General features: G+C 42.5%; 1 protein-coding gene across 3 annotated transcripts in view; it reads right to left on the minus strand.

Annotated features, from left to right (window-relative positions):
- CPNE8 (copine 8) overlaps positions 1–21,753 on the minus strand; it is a 201,278-nt gene that overhangs the window by 123,148 nt on the left and 56,377 nt on the right. For 2 of the 3 annotated variants that reach the window (XM_075016154.1, XM_075016147.1), the window contains exons 4-6: positions 15,853–15,956; positions 12,279–12,318; positions 7,804–7,880 (exon numbers count right to left, since the gene is read on the minus strand). In XM_075016154.1, the coding sequence (XP_074872255.1) occupies positions 7,804–7,880; positions 12,279–12,318; positions 15,853–15,956 (221 nt within the window). Of the gene's footprint in view, positions 1–6,141; positions 6,298–7,803; positions 7,881–12,278; positions 12,319–15,852; positions 15,957–21,753 lie in introns of those variants that run through there. The other variant, XM_075016163.1, reaches the window with a different exon arrangement.

Raw genomic sequence — 21,753 nt, forward strand, 5'->3', positions numbered from 1 at the left:
ATAAAATTTTAAAAACTGACACTTGGCAACTTTAGATATCTCTTACTGCAACTTTCTGTATTGTACATTTGAATGATTGCTTCTAAACCTAGTTAACTAATTAACAAGCCATAAAGATTAGCTAAAGCTAAACTTTTTATTTCTCCTAGCAACATCTAATGCTGCAAACAGCTTGGAAACTTACTTGTCAAATCACAACTATAATAAAAGGTATAAAGAGTCTTGAACACTGATGCACTGTAAAGTGAATTATATAAGTTACTAACCAACTAATTTCCTCAGCCATATCCACATCATCTTCTTCCAATAAGCAATTTTTCTCATGATGTTTTACCTTTGAAACTAGGTCCTTCATCATCTTCTTGCACTGTTCACACTTGACATATTTTCCTTTTTCACCCAGGAAATAAATTTATTTAAAATATTCCCTGAAAGTCTTTCTTACCCACAGAAGCATGGTAGTGTTTCTGTGGCAAAGCCATGGGGGAATATAGGAAGCTGTGTATGCACTTAATAAAGGTTTTCCCTTTTGCTTTCTGCTCCACTCGACTGTTCCTTCTATGCTGCCACCATCTTTTCCTATATATTATGGTCTCTCTGTTTTTAAGACAATGTCTTAAGTAACTCCTCTGCTGTGCTTGGCCAAGGCCCACCATCACATAACTACAGAACAACAATCCTATCCATCCTGTGTCTCTCCTCCCACCTGTTACTTCTTAGTTTGCTGAGAAACAGAAACTGACAGCCCAGAACTTGAGAAACAAGAACTAGTAGTTAGGCATGTTTGTGAGGAAACAGTTATTGTAACTTATTTTAAATGAGAAATTTAGTATTTTATTGATGATTTAAAATAAAAAATGATTTTTGATGTAAAAAAAAAAACTTTGATTTTTATCCACTCTGCACAAAAGTACTAAATTTGGATAAGCAGCCTCTCTCTCTAAGAGTTTATTCCAAGATCCAGGCTGTCAAATGCAGAGAAGCCATATTTCAGTGCAGTGTCTGGTCATGACTCAAAGAAAGCGTTGGGAAGTATTAGTAAGGTTACGGAGGTGGCAACCAAGAGGCTATCAGTCTCAGAAAATTAACAACCTGGGTCATGCTGCGGCTCACAGGATGGTTCAATCAATCAGTGTCCCACTTGAGATTGTGCAGGAATCTGGTGTTCATGGGAAGAGATTAAATAGGCAGAAGAGCCCTGGATTTCATACCTGGAGGAATATATCGGTCAACATGCTCAGATCCCCTTCCCCCACCCCCGCCCCAAAACAGAATGCTTGACACTTTTCTTATGTGCCACAGATGACTGTGTGGACTGTCATTCCCATTTCAGAAGTACACTGAGAAAGATGGGAGCTTTGACAGATCATTTGTGAATCTATTACTAACTGTGGTTTGTAACACAACATTTAAATCAGCTTTTGCACCAAATAACTGTAGGGTTGCTAATGAGACAGCAGTTTTTAAAACAGGCTCCAGATGTGATCTCAGCAATTACAGGTCAGTAAGCCTGACTTCAGTACCAGGCAAACTGTTTGAAACTATAGGAAAGAACAAAAATGTCAGATACAAAGATGAACATAATCTGTTATAGAACAGTCAACATGGTGAGGCATGATTTCTCTTCACAATCTACTAGATTTCTTTGAGAGTGGTTGACAAGCATGTGGACAAGTGGGAAATCAATTAGATATAGTGGGCTTAGGTTTTCAGAATGCCTTTAACAAGGTCCCTCACTTAACAATCTTAAGCAAAGAAAGCAGTCATGGGTAAGAGGGAAGGTCCTCACGGATTGGTAACTGGTTTAAAGATAGGAAACACAACGATAGGAATAAATGGTCACTTTTCAGAATGGAGAGAGGTAAATAGTGGTATCGTCCAGGGGTCTGTTGTGGGGCCACTATTCATCGACTTACTCATAAAATGATCTGGAAAAAAAAGTGTAAAAAGTAAGTATGTTCCCTTATTCTTTAAATCAGTGTAGAGGCTCTTCTCTGAATTCTCTCCAATTTATCAAATACCTTTCTTTAATTGTTAACACCAGAACCAGACAGTATTCCAGCAGCAGCCTCACCAGGGTCAAATGTAAAAGTGAAACATTCTCTCTGCTGCTACTCAGGGCTCCTCATTAGCCCATTTGGCCACTGCACCTTATTTGTTCTTATATTCTGCTGATTTTCCACCATGACCTCCAAGTATTTTTCATGTTTTCTGCTTCCTAGAACAGAGTCCTGCATTAGGTACCGATGGTCTAAATTCTATGCTCCTATATGCACAATTTTACATTTTGGTTGCACTTAAATGCATGTTGCTTAATTGCATGCAATTCACCACTCTCTCCTGATAGTTCTGTATTAGTGATCTATCCTCTTTTATTTGCCATCTCCCAGTCTTTGTATCATCTAATACCTTAGGCCTGTGAGGATATGTTTTATTTCAGGTTACTGACAAAAATGTTAACTAGCAGCGTAGGACAAAGAACCACTCCTTGCAAGGTGTGCATTCTTAGGCCTCAAAATAAGCATTAGAGGATGGAAAAAAGCCAGTCTGTACAGGATGCTTTGTCAGCTAACACAAACAATTTCTCTACCAAGACGGCCCTTCTCCAATCCAAAACGCTAGGAAAAAGAGCTCTTGAAATCTGTCGAAGGTCCGTATGATGAACATTGTGAAGATGTTATACCATTTATACCTTCTCCAGAAAAGAAGATCTCTTAGCATTCAGCACAGGTGACACCTCAGCTGTGTCTACACGTGCACGCTACTTCGAAGTAGCAGCACTAACTTCGAAATAGCGCCCATCGTGGCTACACGCGTCGGGCGCTATTTCGAACTTAACTTCGACGTTAGGCGGCGAGACGTCGAAGTCGCTAACCTCATGAGGGGATCGGAATAGCGCCCTACTTCGACGTTCAACGTCGAAGTAGGGACCGTGAAGACGATCCACGTCCCGCAATGTCGAAATTGCTGGGTCCTCCATGGCGGCCATCAGCTGGGGGGTTGAGAGATGCTCTCTCTCCAGCCCCTGCAGGGCTCTATGGTCACCGTGGGCAGCAGCCCTTAGCCCAGGGCTTCTGGCTGCTGCTGCGGCAGCTGGGGATCCATGCTGCAGGCACAGGGTCTGCAACCGGTTGTCGGCTCTGTGTATCTTGTGTTGTTTAGTGCAACTGTGTCTGGGAGGGGCCCTTTAAGGGAGCGGCTTGCTGTTGAGTCCGCCCTGTGATGGTGTCTGCAGCTGTGCCTGGCACCCTTATTTCGATGTGTGCTACTTTGGCGTGTAGACGTACCCTCGCAGCGCCTATTTCGATGTGGTGCCGTGCAACGTCGAAGTTGAACATCGATGTTGCCAGCCCTGGAGGACGTGTAGACGTTATTCATCGAAATAGCCTATTTCGATGTTGCTACATTGAAATAAGCTATTTCGATGTTGGCTTCACATGTAGACGTAGCCCTAGAAAGCACTCATTTTCCAAAGCCATTCTAATGGGCAGTCCATTTCTCTATGTCCAGAGAGTGTTCAAGTGTAAGTGCCATGTAACTAGTGTACCTTAGGAACGGAGATTCAACGCAGAGAGCACTCAGTTCTGAGATGCGGATTTAGCTTTTGACATCAGCATCATTTTTGTCTAGTTTGCTCTGGTTGGACATCTGCATTTAAATCTTTTAATTTCAGTTCCTAATGACAAGCCAGTATACTTATCAGTCACTGTGTAGTGCCTCAGGAACAGGACTTCCTGTTTGGGTCTGGGCAGTACTTACATTTATATTTTCCCACAACCTATGTCCTGATTAAAGGTTCTTACATTTCCTTACTTTTTAGTCTCATCACCTCATGCTTAAACTTCTTAGTCGTGGATTTATCACTTGAAACCAACCTCTCTTCCCTTGAGCTCATGTCTGAAGAATGCCACTTGTAGATCAGAGATCATTCTCTCCTGTCCCACTGGGCATTTCTTTCCATGTTGTGAGACTCAAAGGATGAAACAAGAGTAAATCCCCTATGGCCATAATTTCTGTGGCTTTTCCGGTTCAATATGCCTTTCTGGATGAGCATAGGAATACTTGCCCATTGTCGAAAGAAGCTATCTCCAAAATATCTTCCCAATAAAAATCTTAAGAGTCTACAATATCACCTCTGAAACAGGTTAACCGTCATGGAGGTGGTCCTTCCTGCTTCTCAATAGGCCAAGATGATGTCTTCACTTTGTACTATTTCCAGATAATAATTTGTGTAATCCATATTCTGAACAGCCCATGACCTTCAGTTTTGGAAAAGCCTCACAAGACAGGAATTGGGCAAGCAGAGTGCAAGAACGGTGATGCTAGCCATCCATGATGTGCTGCTGCAATCAGCAAGACTCCTGTATTACCAGCCTACCTTTGCATAATCAGAAAGAGGGAAACTATGACATATGCATGAAATGCCCCAGAATAATTTCCTTCTCTCCGATATGTTTTTTTATCTAGGCCCCCTACTAGTCTTGACCTAAAAGTGAAAAATCTTTTGTCTGCTTCTCAAGAAGACAAGTCGAGGAAGAAAGATTAAAGGAGCTGACAGGCTTAGTTTTTTCCATATACTTTTTATGCATATTGTAAATTATCAAGTTGTTAAAGCATAATGTGATTTTCACCTCTAGGGTAACAGCTTTCAAAGACTACAATTCAAATTAGCATGCAATTTTTTTCCTTTAGAAAAGCATGGTGTTGTGTAGGCAGAATTAAATGGAATCCATTGGAATGCTCTTTCAGCTTTTTTTGGGGGGGGTTGTAAGCCTTTTGTTTGGAAATAAACCTAGAAATGCCTCCCTCATGTAACATGAAATCTCAATTTAGGTTTTAAATTGTGTAGCCTAATTTGGAATGTGTTGTCTTTTACGCAGATAATTTATTTTATTTTTAAAAAGATAACATTGGAAGGCTTTTAGAACTTCCACTCCAGTTCATCAACTAATTATTTACAGCAAGGTTGTCGTTTACCCTACATGTGCCAGAAGGTGCACGGAAGGGAGAATAAATTTAGCATTTAACCAGTTAAATGGGATTTCACATCCTTAGTCTGGATGGGAAGCAGGGTGCTGGAGTAGGCAGGAAATGGAGGTCTGCCTGGGAGGGCAGTTCAGGAGCAGGCTGAGGATGTGGTGTCTGGAAGAGTGGGAGGGTGCAGGTGCAAGGGAGAGTGCAGGAGCAGTCTGGGAGTGGGAGAGCTGAGCAGAAGAGGGGTGCAGGAACCAACCAGGGTTGGGAGATCTGGGTGGGAGAGGATGAAGGAGCTGACTGCAGCTGGATGACCTGGAAGGAGGGGTGAGTGCAGAAGCTGATTGGGGCTCGGAGAGCTGGGGCTGAGGGGACTGGTCATGAGGGAGCAGGAGGGGGTGCTTACCTTGTTCCATGCCATTCCCAGGTACTGCCCTCCGCTGCCCCTATTAGCCAAAATCTGCCCAACAGAAGCAGTGGGAAACCCTCCTACAAGCTGTTTCTGGCACCACATTCCCCTAGCCAGAGGTAAGATGAACAGCTATGTGTGGCACTGTGCTTCTCCCAGATGTGACTCACAAGGCTCAGGGAGTCTCATTTCTGCTGTTTTTTAATGCAAAGCTGTTGATGTAGATTTTAAAAGTCTTCTTCATTGGCATGGTCATTGTGCAGGCTGATTGGCTAAAGCACAGCCACAAATGCAAAGCATCCAATAGTCATGCAGTGATTATTTTTTTAAAGAAATCACCAATCAGAATATTGGCTTGTACAAGCGTCATTAGGATCATGAAAATAGTGAATAACTAAGTGCTTCCAGAAGTGATAGTGGAGTAAAAAGTACAGTATTTTCTAAAAAAACTACTTGAGTAAAAGTCAGTGTCACAAAAATAAATCGAGTAAAGTATGAATACCAAAAAAATGTACTTGAATAATGTAACTAAGTATTTCTATTTAGTTTCTTTCCACCTCTGCTCATGGGATAGAAAGATCACTTGGAAATTCTTCTTGTTCCTCTTCCTTCCAAGTTCTCTGAAGTCATCTATATTCACATGCCAGCTAAACCTAAATAGACACAAGTCAAATTTCTCACCCTGGTTTTTATTTCAGATGCAGTTCTTTACAAGCTAGAGCTGACCTTTTTCTCTGACCTAACAATGTTCCTTCACCCCTCTCATTACAGTTATTTTGGGTGTTCTTGTGTATCCTCCCTGGGCAGGAAGGCAGTTTCAAAACCCAGCTGAGGACAATCATTTATGTGCTCCTCCACCTCTTACATAGAATTTCCCCAGGACAGGAATCCTTTGGTTTCTTATCCCCACTCCCCTGTAGAAGAGTATAAAATTCAAGATTAATTCCAGCACCAGGCCACACATCTTTGCAGGACCAACTACAGTTTGGGCTTACAGGAAAAAATGCTATTTACAGTAGAGGGTGATTAAAATCTTAAGTACCACTGGAAGACCAAGATTAATAAGCATGTGTACCTTTCATATTTCTAACTTCACATTCAAGAATCATACATGCTCATTAATACAATATATACATTCAGAGGATTACAAGCTTTTCAACAAGAAGTTACAGGCTGAATTTTGCACGAAGCATATTCAAGTTAGGCATATTCATATTAAAACATATTTACATAAAAACATGGAGCACAGTTCCACAAATCCTCCTCTAACCACCCTCTGAAGTGCTCCTGGTAACTACTTCTATTCATTGTTCTTCAGTTTGCCCATCAAGTGATTTTTTTATATTTAAGTTCCCCCTGTTTGGTTTACCTTCACTCCCTAACCAGTGGGGAGCAATTAACCACTTAAAGACTCCAAATAACAAGGTTCATCAAATCAGAGCCATGGGATTCTTGGGAAAAAAAGATACAAGACGAACATCTCTCATATGTTTATCCAGGGCCCCACAGCTCAGCTACATGATCTACACACACAGAACAAACAAACAGCCCACACATGGACCAAAAGCATTATTCAGCAAGTCCCACTACCTCTCACCACAGTGTACACAGTTACATGTCCCAAAACTCTCCTGTTACCTGCCTCTGTTCACACTTCTAGAAAGTTTCAGCTATACTGTTACCTAAATAAAATACAACAAACAGTAACGTAAGAATGGCCATACTGGGTCAGACCAAAGGTCCATCCAGCCTGTTTGTCAACAGTAGCCAATACCAGGTGCCCCAGAGAGAGTGAACCAAGCATGTAATGATCACTCAGTCTCTCTCCTGCCATCCAGCTCCAGCCCCTGACAGACAGAGGCTAGGTACACTGTTCTTTATCCGTTCTGGCTAATAGACCTAACCTCCATGAAATTTCTCTCTCTTTTTTTGAGCCCTATTATAGTCCTAGCCTTCACAACCTCCTCTGTAAATAGTAACAGAGAGAAAGCCATGCTAGTCTATGTACTATCAAAACAAAAAAGTAGTCAAATAGCACTGGCATGACTCTGGTCTGAAGATGTGGGTCTGTCCCACGAAAGTTCACCTAATAAAATATTTTGTTAGTCTTTAAAGTGCTACTTGACTGCTTTCTTGTTCCTCTGTAAATGAACGCAATAAACTCAATACAATTAACAAGACAGCTGAGGTCAAAGAAAGGCGACAAGATATTTTACTACATCACTTCATTTGATAATTACACAAAGAACAGAAATATAATAAAAATCCAAAATGGAATATTATTTATGTCACCTCCCAATTTATTTTCTCCACAACTGTCTGGCACAATATATGCCAAAGTGTCTCAATAAATTAATAGCAATGACCACACCTTATGAAGCAGTACTTATTTATCCAAGATTAAAGAATGATACACTTACACAATTGCCTTTTCCAGTCTGCTCCCCTGTGATCCAACAATTTCTCCTAGTGTACAAAACACTTGTCCCAAAAAATCCTGAAAAAAAACAAAACAAAAAAGTCATGCTAGTCTATATACTATCAAAACAAAAAAGATAAAAACAAAACAAAAACAGATATGTCATAAGACATCAGTATATCCTCCATGGAAACCATTTTGTTTTTTCGTTGATCTAGTCTTTGAACTTTCCTAAAATACATTTATCCTCCTTTTCTTTATTGAACTTTTATCATCTGTGTACACATGTATATTCTACCAACTGTTGTGAAATTTCACTATGATCCATAAGTCACAGTTAATTTCAGTATTTTACATAAAATTAGGTACTTTGAAATAATTACAGTAGTATGTACAGCATATAATGTAAATAAGCATTTTTATGGGTTTTTTACATTAAAAAATTAAACAATTCTTGTAAAGTTTTTAAAAATGTAAATAGCACTTTATGGCAATAATTTTCCTTTGCCTGATTTTTGTCCTTTATTTTCATATAAACCTGAAATTTAATTCTGCTCTCTGCTTACTACTTTCAGCACCTAGAGATCACTATGAATAGGTTAATTTAAAAAAGCAGAGAACAAAATATTGCCTTCTACTGATTTGGAAATTTTGATGTCATCAATACATGCAAATTAAAAATATAGAATGAATATACCTATGAGACTTCACCAAATCATAATGCAATGGACAGAATTCTACAGTGACTTGTACCTTATGTAACCACACAGATGTCACTGTCACGTCAACTGTTGGAAAGTGTCCCTTTAGAGATGGATAATTCATTTTTACTGTGGTAAGGCAACTATGCATACTGAAAACCAAATCACAAGTCAAAACCCATCTCACATCAGTGTATTATGAAGACAAGGGGTTAACATTCTGCAGCATCTATTCCCATAAATGTTATACTTCAGGTGATGAGAAAAACCTAAATCTGTTTTATAAACTGACAAGTGAAGACATCTAGTAGTTTAATCCCTTTAGTGAAAAAAATTCTATCTAAAATACTATTCAGACTAGAGTAACTGAAGATCTGATCAGTGTAACTGGCATAAGAATTTCTTATAAAAACATCCTGTACAAATCAATAAAAAACTCACATATATAGTCATTCAGTGAAAAGTTTCAAAAATTACCTTATGCTAATTACACTACTATACAGGTTCTACAATCTTCTATATATGTGTGAATAAAGGTAAAATATACAGAAAGACCTGCTGTCTCAAAACATCCAAGGGTGATATGAATAAATAGGAAAAAGAGCCTGATTCTTAAAGTTACTGAACCACACACAATTCACTTTCAAAAGGCTTCATATAACTTCAGTAGCAACTGTAAATGCTTGACAATTCTCAAGAATCATTTCATAAAAACGAAGTTCAAGTCCTATAAAACACATGATATTCACATGGAAACATTGACAATATATCTATGCTTTTATGTTTCATAAATGTCAAATGAGGTACATACAATAAATATATTCATTAATAACTACCTTAACATTTTAAAATATGTCTTCACTACATTCAAATACAAGATAAGGTTATTTCACTTTCCCTTCCTTGGTGCATCCCCTAAACAGCCTGAGGTTTCTTTCACCAGCCTTTCTTCTTCTGTTTCTGCAGGTTTCCCTTGGTCCTTCTGGACCAGAACCGCTTCTCTGCTCTATTGGCTGGACACTGACAAGTTGGAAAAGCCCTCATAGTCCTGCACTGTGACGGGAGCAAGCCCTATTTCAGCAGCAGTAGGCCTAGGCCAGGGGATGGCAACTAGAATATCAAGAAGAGCCCTTTTTTTTTAAATTTGGTAAAAATTCAATAATTTAAGAGCTACAGTATATGTGAATATAGTCCTTAATAAATAACAACAAACCTTACTTTTTGTAACCCCTATTTTAAGGACAGTGCACACACAATGATTTGTAATGTGATATACGTTTAGTGCAGGATGCTCGCAAACCTTTTATGCATTCCATTTCCTCACACTTCACATGTGTTTGTACTACCATGTTCCTGACTTTCACTTCCAAACCCACTTTAATTATGCCATTATACTTCAAATTTAATTTTAGTTTTCTTTATTAAAATGTGTTGCACTTAACAGGAATGCCACAAGCTTCCTTTTCCTTTTTAAAACCAAGTCTTAATTAGCAACACGATCAAAACACAGATAAAGCATCATATTCCACAATGCACTGAATATATCCAATGTTTCAACATCATATGTTGTTTGCTATTTACATATCAGTTGTTCCTTGTTGGGCTTTTAGACACTCACCATTAATCAAAAACAATCAGGAGAGGGTTTTTTTTGTTTTTGTTTTTGTTTTTTTTAAAATATTGTAATCAAATGTTGGGAGCCACGAAGTCCTTAAAGAGCCACATGTTGCAGACCCTGGGCCTAGTCTTTGGCTCTGTGTGCCAGGAGACAGAGGTGGGCTACACAGCGGGTGTCTGGTCATGGCCTCTGCAGCTGGAAGGCCAGGGATGAAAGCCCTCTGCAGACAGCAGGGGTCTCCCTCCTATCTGCGCTGAGTAAAGGTGACTTTTGAATTCACTTAGAGCTTTGTAGAAGGTATGAAATTTGCCTCATTCCCTCATCTCCCTACTACTAAATGGCAGCTCAGCATGGGGCTGGGGTTACAGAACCTCCGCTTTTCCCACAGAGAGATGGCTTTTTGCCAATAAACAGACCTCACCCATCCTGTCAACCTACCATAGCCCCAAACTAATCCTTTGCCCCAAAAATTATCTGCACTCCCATTCACTGCTCCTTAGAATGACCTCCTCCTGTCACAACAAATAAACCACTTACCATCCTAAGCTAGTACACTAACAATATTAATTTTGATTGTCCTTTCAATTATCACCTAGCCATTACTCAGGATGCGAAATTATAAATTCTTCATTTCTCAGACACACCCACTTTTGGAAAATATGAAAACCCTCCTGACCATGTTATGAGATGCACTGAAAAGAGCCTGTGAGTAGATTTTTAATAGGATTTGACAAATAGTGTAAAAGATTTACTGAATTTTACAGTTATTTGCTTTGACTTGTGTAGGTTTCATGGACATATATCTGAAAAATGCAATATAGAAATGCATTTAACCATCGTCTTTTTTGTTTGTGGAGATTCTTGAGATGCAGAAACGTATTTTCTTAAAGACCTTATCTTGTACATAGCTTCTAAAGAAACATTCTGTGCAACCCAGGATCTCTGAATTACTTGATTAAATCGATTATTTAAGTACATAAATGGGTTCATCTTAGAAGATGAAGAATGTATAATTTAGCATCCCAAGTAGTGGCAAGGTGATAACTGAAAGGACAATCAAAATTAGTATTGTCAGTGTACTAGCTAACCTGAGGTAAACATTACATTTAATTAGAAAGTTAAACGTGACAATATAAAGCAGTCTTTGTTCTATGTTTTGCAATGGAGTTTTGCCCCAATTGCTGTTTTAGGTGCAATAATTGCTGTGGTCGATTCAGTCCCTCTCAAGGACTCGGGCACTGGCCACTGTTGGAAGACAGGATATTGGGCTAGGCAGACCATCCAGATTAGGATTTCTGGGTCCACATATATGCAGATAATTTCCATATTCAGCCTTTTAAGACATATATTAGATTGATAGCATTTTTGTCAGATACTGAATGGTACTATTGTGTATTAACAACACGCTACCTAGTGATTTATAGAGGAAGCACACTGCATCAAAAGACCTGACCCTAAAATTTAGGTTCAGACCTCAAGCCCAGATTCAGAACAAATATCAGGGGAGGTTGTTTTGGCCCTACCTACAAACCCAGGCAAGCCTACCTCTCTTTCTCCCAAATGAGTTGCAATTTTCTCTGCAGCCTCTGAACACAGCGATCCCAACAAACCTCTTCTATCCTCTTCTTCCAAGCTGCAGAGTCCTCCTTCAAATTCTCCAATCAGTTATTAATAAAATATTTATATCCAACAGTTATGACAGCTTCTCTATCATGCTCTGCTGTATTACAATTAAAATATTGCATAATTTTGAAATCTTCCTTACTTTGATTTCACAAGTGCTAAAAATTTCTAATTGGAAAATCAGAGAACAGCAGGTAGACTGCCTCAACTTTTGGGTCCAACAGAAGTGTCAATAAGGAGATGATAGCACTTCATTTGCTTAAACAGGCATTAACATTTAAAAACTCTCTCTCTCTTTTTTATATGTGCATTCCCGATATGCACTATGGAGATATAAGAATCCGACTTTAGAAAAGACTTATGCACTTCTAAATCACAGCACACTACAATTCCTGTATTTGTGTCTGATGCATTTCACACCATTTGCCAGTAAATACCATAGACCTTCTAAAGGATGGCAGTTTTTTTAAATTACACAATAAACACCGTACAGAAAAAAAATCCCATAAACGAGTGTTATAACCATCCACTTACATGCTTTGACAGGTTGGGACTCTTTGAATCAACGTCATACCTAACGAATGAAAGAAAAACATTTATTCCCAGGTAGCAGCTTTAAGGTAACGTAAAAAACACATTTTCCAGTTTATTCACATATACAAAATGAATATGCACAATTGATAATCAGACATTTGAATAAAAATTTCATACATAAATAAGATTCCCTCATACCAGAGAAAACAGTTTCTAACCTGCTGCATAATGTTTTTCTTTAGGATGTGTTGCATGTTTGTATTCTACTTCATTTGTGCGTACTCAGTACACAAAATGTGAAAGATGACTACCTTATCAAGCTTCCAAAGAAAGGCAACCTGAAGGAATATCACATTACTATCTATTCCAGGAAAAGTGTTCAATGGGATTCTCTTGGACAGAATGAAGACAGAAATTGAGACAGCTCAGAACAGGCAGGCTTCCGAAGCAATAGATCTTGTACTGACCAAAGAGCAACTCTCAAAGTGATCACAGAACAGTTGCTTGAGTGGAACTGCCCCCGTATATAATCTTCATAGACTTCAAAAAAGCCTTTGACAGCCTTGATAAACACACTTTGTGGAAACTGCTGCAATGCTGTGGTATCCCATCCAAAATTATTAACCTGATCTATTCAATGTATGAACCCTCATCATGCCAAGTAGTTCACACAGTCATTTTGACAGAATCTTATAGCATACTCTCAAGAGTGCAAGAAGAGTGCCTATTGTCACCTTTCCTGTTCTTCGTCACAATGGACTGGATTATGAGCAGGACAACAGATGGCCATCAACGGGGCATTCAGTGGATGCTTTTCAAACAGCAAGATGTTAATTTTGCTGATGTCGCCCTCCTTTCACACCAACATGAAAGCACGGAAGAAAAGGTCATGGCACGAGACAAAACTGCCCCAAATGCCTGGATGGAGCATTAACAAGGCAAAGACCAAGACAATGAGGATCAGCCAGTCTAACACCACCATCACCACACTGGGGGGGAACGGATGGGGGGTATGACCTGGAAGATGTGGAGCAGATGTGGGAAATATTATTGGCAGAGATGGAGGAACAGACAAATATCAATACCAGGATAGGGACAGCAACAGCTGCATTCCAGACTCTTCATCCCATATGTATCTCTCAAATAATATCTGTGAAGACTAAACTGCAGATCTTCAACACAAATACAAAGAATGTGCTTTCATATGGATGCGAGACCTGGCATACTAAAAAGTCTTCAAATCACAAGCTACAGACAGGTGAGGTACATTCTTCACATGAAATGGCATGACTGTCACAAATGAGGAGCTTTGGAACAGAGCAGGACAAGAACCACTTGATGTTCAAATCAAGAGAAGAAAGTGGGGATGGCTAGGCCACACTCTCAGAAAACCATCATCCAGTATAATCTGTCAAGCTCCGCAATGGAACCCACAAGGAAAACGCAAAAGAGGAAGACCTCAGGCAACACAGAGAAGATCTACTGAGATCGAAGGACAAGAACCGGGGTACTTCTGGAGTCAGGTAGAAGTTTTGTCCCCAGAAAACGGGAAGTGGAGGAGATTTGTAGATGGCCTATGCTCCAATCAGAATACAAGAGTTTAAGTCAAGTACCAAAACTTGAGACATTCTTCCCTCAGCAATACCAGTTAGAGCAGAACATGTGCTCTCTAGTGCCTTGTGATGCTATGTGATAGTATAAAGGGCTCAACACCACCCCAGATCTTCAGTTCCTTCTTATCAGACAGAGACTGATAACAGAGGGAAAGAAAGATAGGTCATGTTCACCCTCTTTCTCAGGGTAAAGAGATATGCACAGATTCCTTTCCGTTTCCCTAAGGTACCAATTGCTTACACTAGGTTTACTGAAAAAACATAAGTGATGAAGTATAAAAGCCAGGACTTTGTGGTCATAAGAGATAGCACACAAAACAACGTAGCTTACTAAGCAAAACAATACAGGACACGCAAGCTGGGCTTAATACGTTAAGAAACTGGTCACGTGCAGCATCTCCCCCTGAGAGTTGTTCTAATAAGCTTATTTCACAAACTGGAAACCCTCTTTATCTGGACCCACTCTTTTCCTCCATTCCATCTTAGGTATTTTCAGTGGCCATTTTGGGTGGATCAGTTATAGATAACTGATAAACTAGATTCACATACCTTTTAACAGGATTTGCATAAGACAGGAATCCATTGTCTCAGTTTGACTTTCTCCTACCTACTGATGGAAATGTACGTGTAGATGGATTGCAGTATCAGGTGACAGTCATGTGTCTCTGCAAGACCTCTGTCTCTATACTTCCCAGGCTGACCCACAAGAAGGTAAAGTTTCACTGCCCTTTTGCTAATGTGCCATTATAGTCCTGAAGTACCTTAATGGCCATCACTTCACATGACTGCATTAACAATACCGGTTTATACTCCATATCCCTAACTTAAGCTACAAAGATGATACATGCACACAAATGGGAAGCCATGTTCGGTATCAGAGGGGTAGCCTTGTCAGTCTGTATCCGCAAAAACAATGAGAAGTCCTGTGGCACCTTATAGAATAACAGATATTTTGGAGCATAAGCTTTTGTGGGCAAAGACCAGCTTCTACAGATGCAACATAGTAGAGATTCCATAGGCAGGTCAAATTATACAGGCTCATGAAAAAGATGGAGTCCCAGCTAAAAGGAAAGCCAGAGCTGACAAGGTCAATTCAGTCAGGGAGGATGTCATCACAAGCTTTTCAGTGATCTCTCATATGAAGTATTTTGCATCAAGTATATTCCAGTTATTTCATATTTGTAAGTATATTCTCATTAAGCCATCTGCAAAACAGAGATAATGCTCACCCACTTTATGAAGGTCTTTGAGATTTACAAAAGGTGGTTTTTATGGACTGTTACAACTACTTCCACAAAGACAGCATCTAGTTTAGTCTTTCAAGAATATCAGAAGGGTTATTCTATCTCATAAATGTGTACTTATGAGTAGCACAAAGATATCTAGGATTATTTGTTCTAGTCTATGTAGAAACTGCTGAAAAATTAGGAAAGACAGAAGAATTGTATTATTTCGAACAATGTCAAATTTCATTCACTTCTTAAACAATTATCTCCATCTTAAATTTTTATCAGATATACACTTGTACCTATGGATGGAGTCAAGTCTTATTCTGATAAAGAAAACCCTGAGTCTGCAATTAATATTTGATCATTTACACTTGGAGTATTTGCTTAACACCTTGCTTGCAAATATATCCCAAGTATAATTTCCTAACAATTTAATGAAATTTTAAGTTTTTCAATACTCTAGTCTTATAAAATATTTTTATAAAAAAACAAAGCAAATGCTTTTCACTACTAAACATTTACTCATTCCTCACATTTGCTCTGAATGGCTTACTATTTTACATAATTATTTCATTTGGATAAATCTAAAACCACCACATTCATCCAACCGTATCTATTTCATGTTAAAGATGTCACTTTTTCCAAAGTAAACCACTGGTTGCTTTGACAAAACAGCAGTGCATTTGCACAGTGCTAATGACATTAGATTCAAATGAGTCTTGATTAACTCACAGATCAAACCGTAGGTTCTCTCGTTCTTCAAAAAAGTAGTCCAATATAAATTTTCTTACAAAATCTGGATTTAAAGTATTGTCAATTACTTCTGTTCTTCCAAACTGTAAAAGAAAAATAGCAGCTTATGAACAGCATAGGATCCTTTTATAATAAGTTACATACCATTATAATATCTCAAACACAGGACCAGAAACATGCAAGGGACATGAGGTTTTGTAATGTAGATTTCTCCTGGAACAGAGATTTTTGCAAGCAGAAGACCATGCCCACATGAAAACACGAAGAAAGTAAGAACAAAAAGACTGTCAGAGGTCCACTCAATACAAACAGTTTCCCCTTAAGCTTAGGAAAACTCCGCCTTCCCATGCACACTAGTTATATTAACTCTTCGCAATTTGAAACTCTATAGACCCTTAAAAAAAAAAAAAATCAAAGAATAAGAGCAGGATAGGACTGCAAGGACATTTGTATATGCAAGAGGACATAGAGTTAAATTTCCCCCTCCCCACCAATACCCGCACTCTCCCAGGGACTGACTGGTATTTAGCCTCAACCTCCCCTCCCACCCCCACACAGAGTCCTGTAGCACCTTAAACTTTTGTGGGTAAGACCCACTTCATTTCCAAATGGTGTTTAACCTGTCCTTAAAAATGTCCAGTGACAGGGATTCCAGAACTTCTCCAAGTAATCTGTTCCAGTGTTTTACTATACTTATATTAATAAAGATTTTCCTATTATCTAACTTAAAATCACCCTTGCTGCAACTAAACAAATGACTTCCTGTCCTATCTTCAATGGATATAGGAAGAAGTGTACACTAACTTAGTGCAGTAACTTACTCTTTGAATGTGTCCCTGTGCATGCTCCACTCTTAAGTGTGCTAAGCATCCCACACCTCGTTACAGATTTCTCACAGCAGCATCCGTTCTGTTTGCACATGCTTTTTCATGCTCCATACTGTTACATAGCACTGAATGGGTGACCTGTCCGCAATTCCTTCCCTACCATGACACTCCAGAGCAGAGAACTCCAAAGCAAAAAGAAAGAAAGGTTACTCACCGTAGTAACGGTGGTTCTTCGAGATGTGTCCCCGTGGGTGCTCCACATTAGGTGTCGGGCTCGCCCGGCGCCGCAGATCAGATCTTCCAAGCAGTTTCTGCCAGACCATGCATGTGTCAGTGCGCGCCGCTCCCTCGCGCGCTCCTGGCCACGTGCACGATCCGGTCCCCGCCAGTTCCTTGACCAACCGCCTCGGATGCTCCTGCAAAACACTAAACAGAGATCCGAAGCGGGGAGGATGGGCAGCTAGTGGAGCACCCACGGGGACACATCTCGAAGAACCACCGTTACTACGGTGAGTAACCTTTCTTCTTCGAGTGTCCCTGTGGGTGCTCCACATTAGGTGACTACCCAGCAGTAACCCAAGATAGGAGGTGGGTAATCGGATTATGTGCAGCTTGTCCCCGAGAGGACCGCTGTCGAGAGACGGGTATCCTCTTGGAATACCCTGTGAAGGGCGTAATGTTTGGCGAAGGTGTCATAGGATGACCAGGTCGCCGGTCTGCAAATGTCTTTTAGCGCAACGCCCTTGAAAAAGGCTGTTGATGCTGCCACCGCTCTAGTGGAATAAGCCTTGCGAGTAGCCAGTAAAGGGGTCTTTTTGAGTTCGTAGCACATTTTTATGCAGGATACGATGTGCTTCGAGATTCTCTGCGAAGAGAGACCTTCTCCTTTCGATTTGGGAGCGAGAGAGACTAGGAGTCTATCCGTTTTCCGGAAGGACTTGGTCCTGTCTATATAGAAGGCTAGTGCCCTCCTCACGTCCAGGAGGTGTAGGCGCGCCTCTTTGTTAGAGTTACGAGGCTTTGGATAAAACGAGGGTAAGACAATAGGTTCGTTAATGTGAAACTCAGAAGAAACTTTGGGAACAAAGGCTGGATGCAGCCGTATGGTTACTGCCTCCTTGGAAAAAACAGTGCAGGGTGGCGTTGCCATAACTGCCGCAAATTCGCTCACCCTGCGGGCTGACATGATTGCGAGAAGAAAGGTCGTCTTTATCGTAAGGAGGCGGAGAGAAACCGTGGCCAATGGCTCGAACGGTGGTCCCATTAGCACACTGAGCACCAGATCCAAGTTCCACAAAGGTGGAAGCGGTTTCCAAGGGGGGTATAGGTTTACCAACCCTTTGAGGAACCTGGTAACCATGGGATGGGCGAACACCGTGTGCCCTTCCTCTTCGTGTCTGAACGCCGAAAAGGCGGCAAGGTGGACCTTTAACGAGGATAGTGAGAGTCCTCCTCTCTTGAGGTCCAGTAAATACTCTAATATCACAGGTATAGGCACCGAAATGGGGGCTAGCTGTTTGGTAGAACACCATGCCATGAAGCGAGTCCATTTCTGCTTGTAGGTCTTCCTGGTGGAAGTCCTCCTGCTACTTTCTAGGACTTGCTGCACTTCCTCCGTACATGTGCTCTCTAGGGAGCTGAGCCATGGATTAACCATGCTTGTAGTCGCAGGCCTTGGGGGTGCGGATGCACTATGGACCCCTGGGCTTGCGTGAGCAGATCCGGCGCCACCGGAAGGGACATCGGTGGATGGTCCGACATGCGCAGGTGTAGGGGGAACCATTGCTGTCGATCCCATGTTGGGACTATCAGGATCATTCAGGCTCCTTCCCTCCTGGCTTTCTGCAAGACTTTGTGGATCAGCACTGTGGGAGGGAAAGCGTAAAGCAGGGGGCCCCTCCACGAGATCGTGAATGCGTCCCCCAGGGACCCCCGTCCCAGTCCTGCCCTGGAGCAGAATCGCGGGCACGTCTTGTTGTGTTGAGTGGAAAACAGGTCTATCTGGGAAAACCCCATGCGTGAAAAATCAGTCGTAGCAGATCGGGACGGATCTGCCACTCGTGCGTGAGTGCAAAACGCCTGCTCAGCTGGTCTGCCTTCACATTGTGAGCGCCTGGGTAAGTACGAGGCTTTCAAGATTATATTGTTGGCGATGCACCAGTTCCATAACCGGATTGCTTCCGCACATAAGGCATGGGACCGACCTCCTCCTTGCCAATCTACATAAAACATGGTGGAGCTATTGTCTGTACTGATCCCGACAACTTTGCCTTGTATATGGTCTCGAAAGCGTCTGCAGGCGTTGAACACTGCTCTGAGCTCCAGTATATTTATGTGCAGTGACTGCTCCGTGGAGGACCACAGCTCTTGAGTCACCTCTTCGCCCATGTGTGCTCCCCACCCTAGGAGGGAGGCATCTGTAGTAAGAAAAACCGATATTTGTGGTTGGTGGAAGGGTACCCCTGTTAGCAAGTTCTTGGGGTTTACCCACCATTGCAGGGATTTGCGCACCTCTGCTGTGGGTGACACCACCCTGTGAACGGAGTGTGCTGCCTGTTTGTATACGCTCGCCAGCCAGTGCTGCATGCTGCGCATGTGTAACCTGGCGTTTTGTACTATGAACGTCGCCGCTGCCATGTGGCCCAGCAGCTGTAAGCACGTCAGGACCGGCACCGTAGGGCTGAAGGTGATGACCTGCATGAGGGAGGCGATGGCCCGAAATCGAGTCTTTGGTAGATACACCCTTGCTGTAATAGAATTTATGCATGCCCCTATGAACTTTATGTCCTGTGTGGGGTCTATCTTTGATTTTGCAAGATTGATAACCAGGCCGAGCGAAGAGAACGTGCCTGCTGTGACGCGTATCATGTGTAGTACCTCCTCCTTCGAGGCCCCTTTGAGTAGGCAGTCGTCCAGATACGGGAATATAAATACCCCCTGTCTGTGCAGGTAGGCTGACACCACTGCCAAGGTCTTGGTGAAGACTCTGGGGGCCGAGGAGAGGCCAAATGGTAGGACCTTGTATTGAAAATGTTCTTTGCCTACCATGAACCGGAGGAATCGCCGGTGAGCCGGATGGATAGTTATGTGAAAATACGCGCCTTGTAAGTCGAGGGCTGCGAACCAATCTCCATCATCCAGTGCCATAAGGATGGAGGCGATTGTGATCATCCGAAAGCATTGCTTGCGCAGGTACCGGTTGAGGCCTCGAAGATCTAAGATGGGCCTCCAGCCTCCTGTCTTTTTCTCCGTGAGGAAGTACCTCGAGTAGAACCCTTTCCCTTGCAGTTGCTCCGGCACTCTTTCCACTGCCCCTATGAGCATGAGATGGTCTACCTCCTGCTCGAGCCTCGCTACGTGGGAGGCCTCCTGGAGGTGGGGCCTGGGTGGAGGTCGTGGCGGTGGGAACGACTGGAAGGGGATGGCGTACCCCGTGGCTATGATCTCCAGCACCCATTTGTCTGTGGTGATCCTTTGCCACTGGTCGTAAAATGGTCGGAGGCGATGGTGGAATAGCCACTTCGGATGACCTTGTGCGATGGTAGTGATGGTGCAGCCCTGGATCTGTGCGTCAAACTTGTGGCCTTTGGCCCTGCCCCGAGGACGCACGGCTCTGTTGGGAACGTCGCCTGGGAGCTCTGTACCGCTGGTGCTGTTGATGTCGCCCTTGCTCGTAACCCCTGTGGTACTGGGGACGCTGTTGCTGGTACTGGTACCGTCTTTGTTGAGGGTAGTACTTTTTCTTTCAGTATGGAGGGGTGTAAATCCCCAGGGTCCTAAGTGTGGCTCTTGAATCTTTACTGGAATGAAGGACCGAGTCAGTTGATTCAGCAAACAGCTTCTGCGAGTCGAAGGGAAGATCGACTATCTTTGCCTGCAGATCCCTCGGTATACCCTAAGTCTGGAGCCAGGACTCCCTTTGCATCACCACTGCCGTAGCTGTGGAGCGTGCTGCTGTGTCCGCAACATCCAGGGCGATCTGAACTCCCGTCCTCGAGGCTGCGTAGCCTTCTTGCACGATGGCCTTGAGCACCGGTTTCTTGTCCTCTGGAAGCGAGTCCATGAGGGAGGTTAACCTAGTGTAGTTGTCAAAATTATGGTTCGCTAAATGCGCTGCGTAATTTGCCATTCGCAACAGTAGAGTGGAGGAGGAGTAGACCTTTCTGCCGAACAGCTCTAGCTTCTTGGCATCTTTGTCTGTTCCCCCTGTCTTGAATTGAGATGTCTTTGATCTTTGTTGCGACGACACCACCACCAAGGAATTTGGTTGTGGGTGGCTGAACAGGAACTCCATGCCCTTCGCCGGCACGAAGTATTTCTTATCCGCTCTCTTGTGGACAGGCGGGATAGTTGCAGGGGTCTGCCATATCATAGTGGCGGACTCCAAGTTTGCTTCATCAAGCGGTATTGCTATTTTGGAGGAGGCCAGAGGTCTCAGATTTTTGAGGAGCTTATGGTGTTTCTCTTGCACCTCTGCTGTCTGGATGCCTTGCGTGAAGGCCACCCTCTTAAACAGCTCTTGAAACTGTTTGAGATCGTCCGGAGGATAGACGTCCCCCGGGGCCGTAGCCTCGTCCGGGGAGGAGAGCGAGGAACCACTAGGATATGCCTCTCTGGACCTTTCCGGTTCCTGTTGGTGATGTTACATCCTCTCGCTGGAAGCTTGCAAGGGAAAATCTCGGGGTTCCATAACCAGTTCCCCCTGAGATACTTGAGTCTCTGTCCCCGTTCGCAATTGCCCTTGGGGACACGGGACCGTCTGTAGGGATCTTTTCCTGGTAGATTGCCGGTGGTGTCTATGCCCCGCGTGATAGGGGCGACCATGGCAGCATGGGCACTGTTCTTGGGAAGGTGACCTAGACCACTCCCTTGGTGCATACCCTCTGCGTCTGGGGGAGCAAGATCGTCGAGAGATCTGGGACACTGGAGAGAACGGTTTGTGATAGTATTCCAGCGGCTCAAACCCCAGGAAGGGTGAAGGTGGTCCCAGCCAGGGCGAGGCTGGTTGTAAAAATGGAGACGGGGGCTCTGGGTAGGCTAGGGGGGACCCCTG

Source organism: Carettochelys insculpta, chromosome 1 (genome assembly GCF_033958435.1).
Source record: "Carettochelys insculpta isolate YL-2023 chromosome 1, ASM3395843v1, whole genome shotgun sequence".
Classification (NCBI taxonomy): Eukaryota; Metazoa; Chordata; order Testudines; family Carettochelyidae; genus Carettochelys; species Carettochelys insculpta.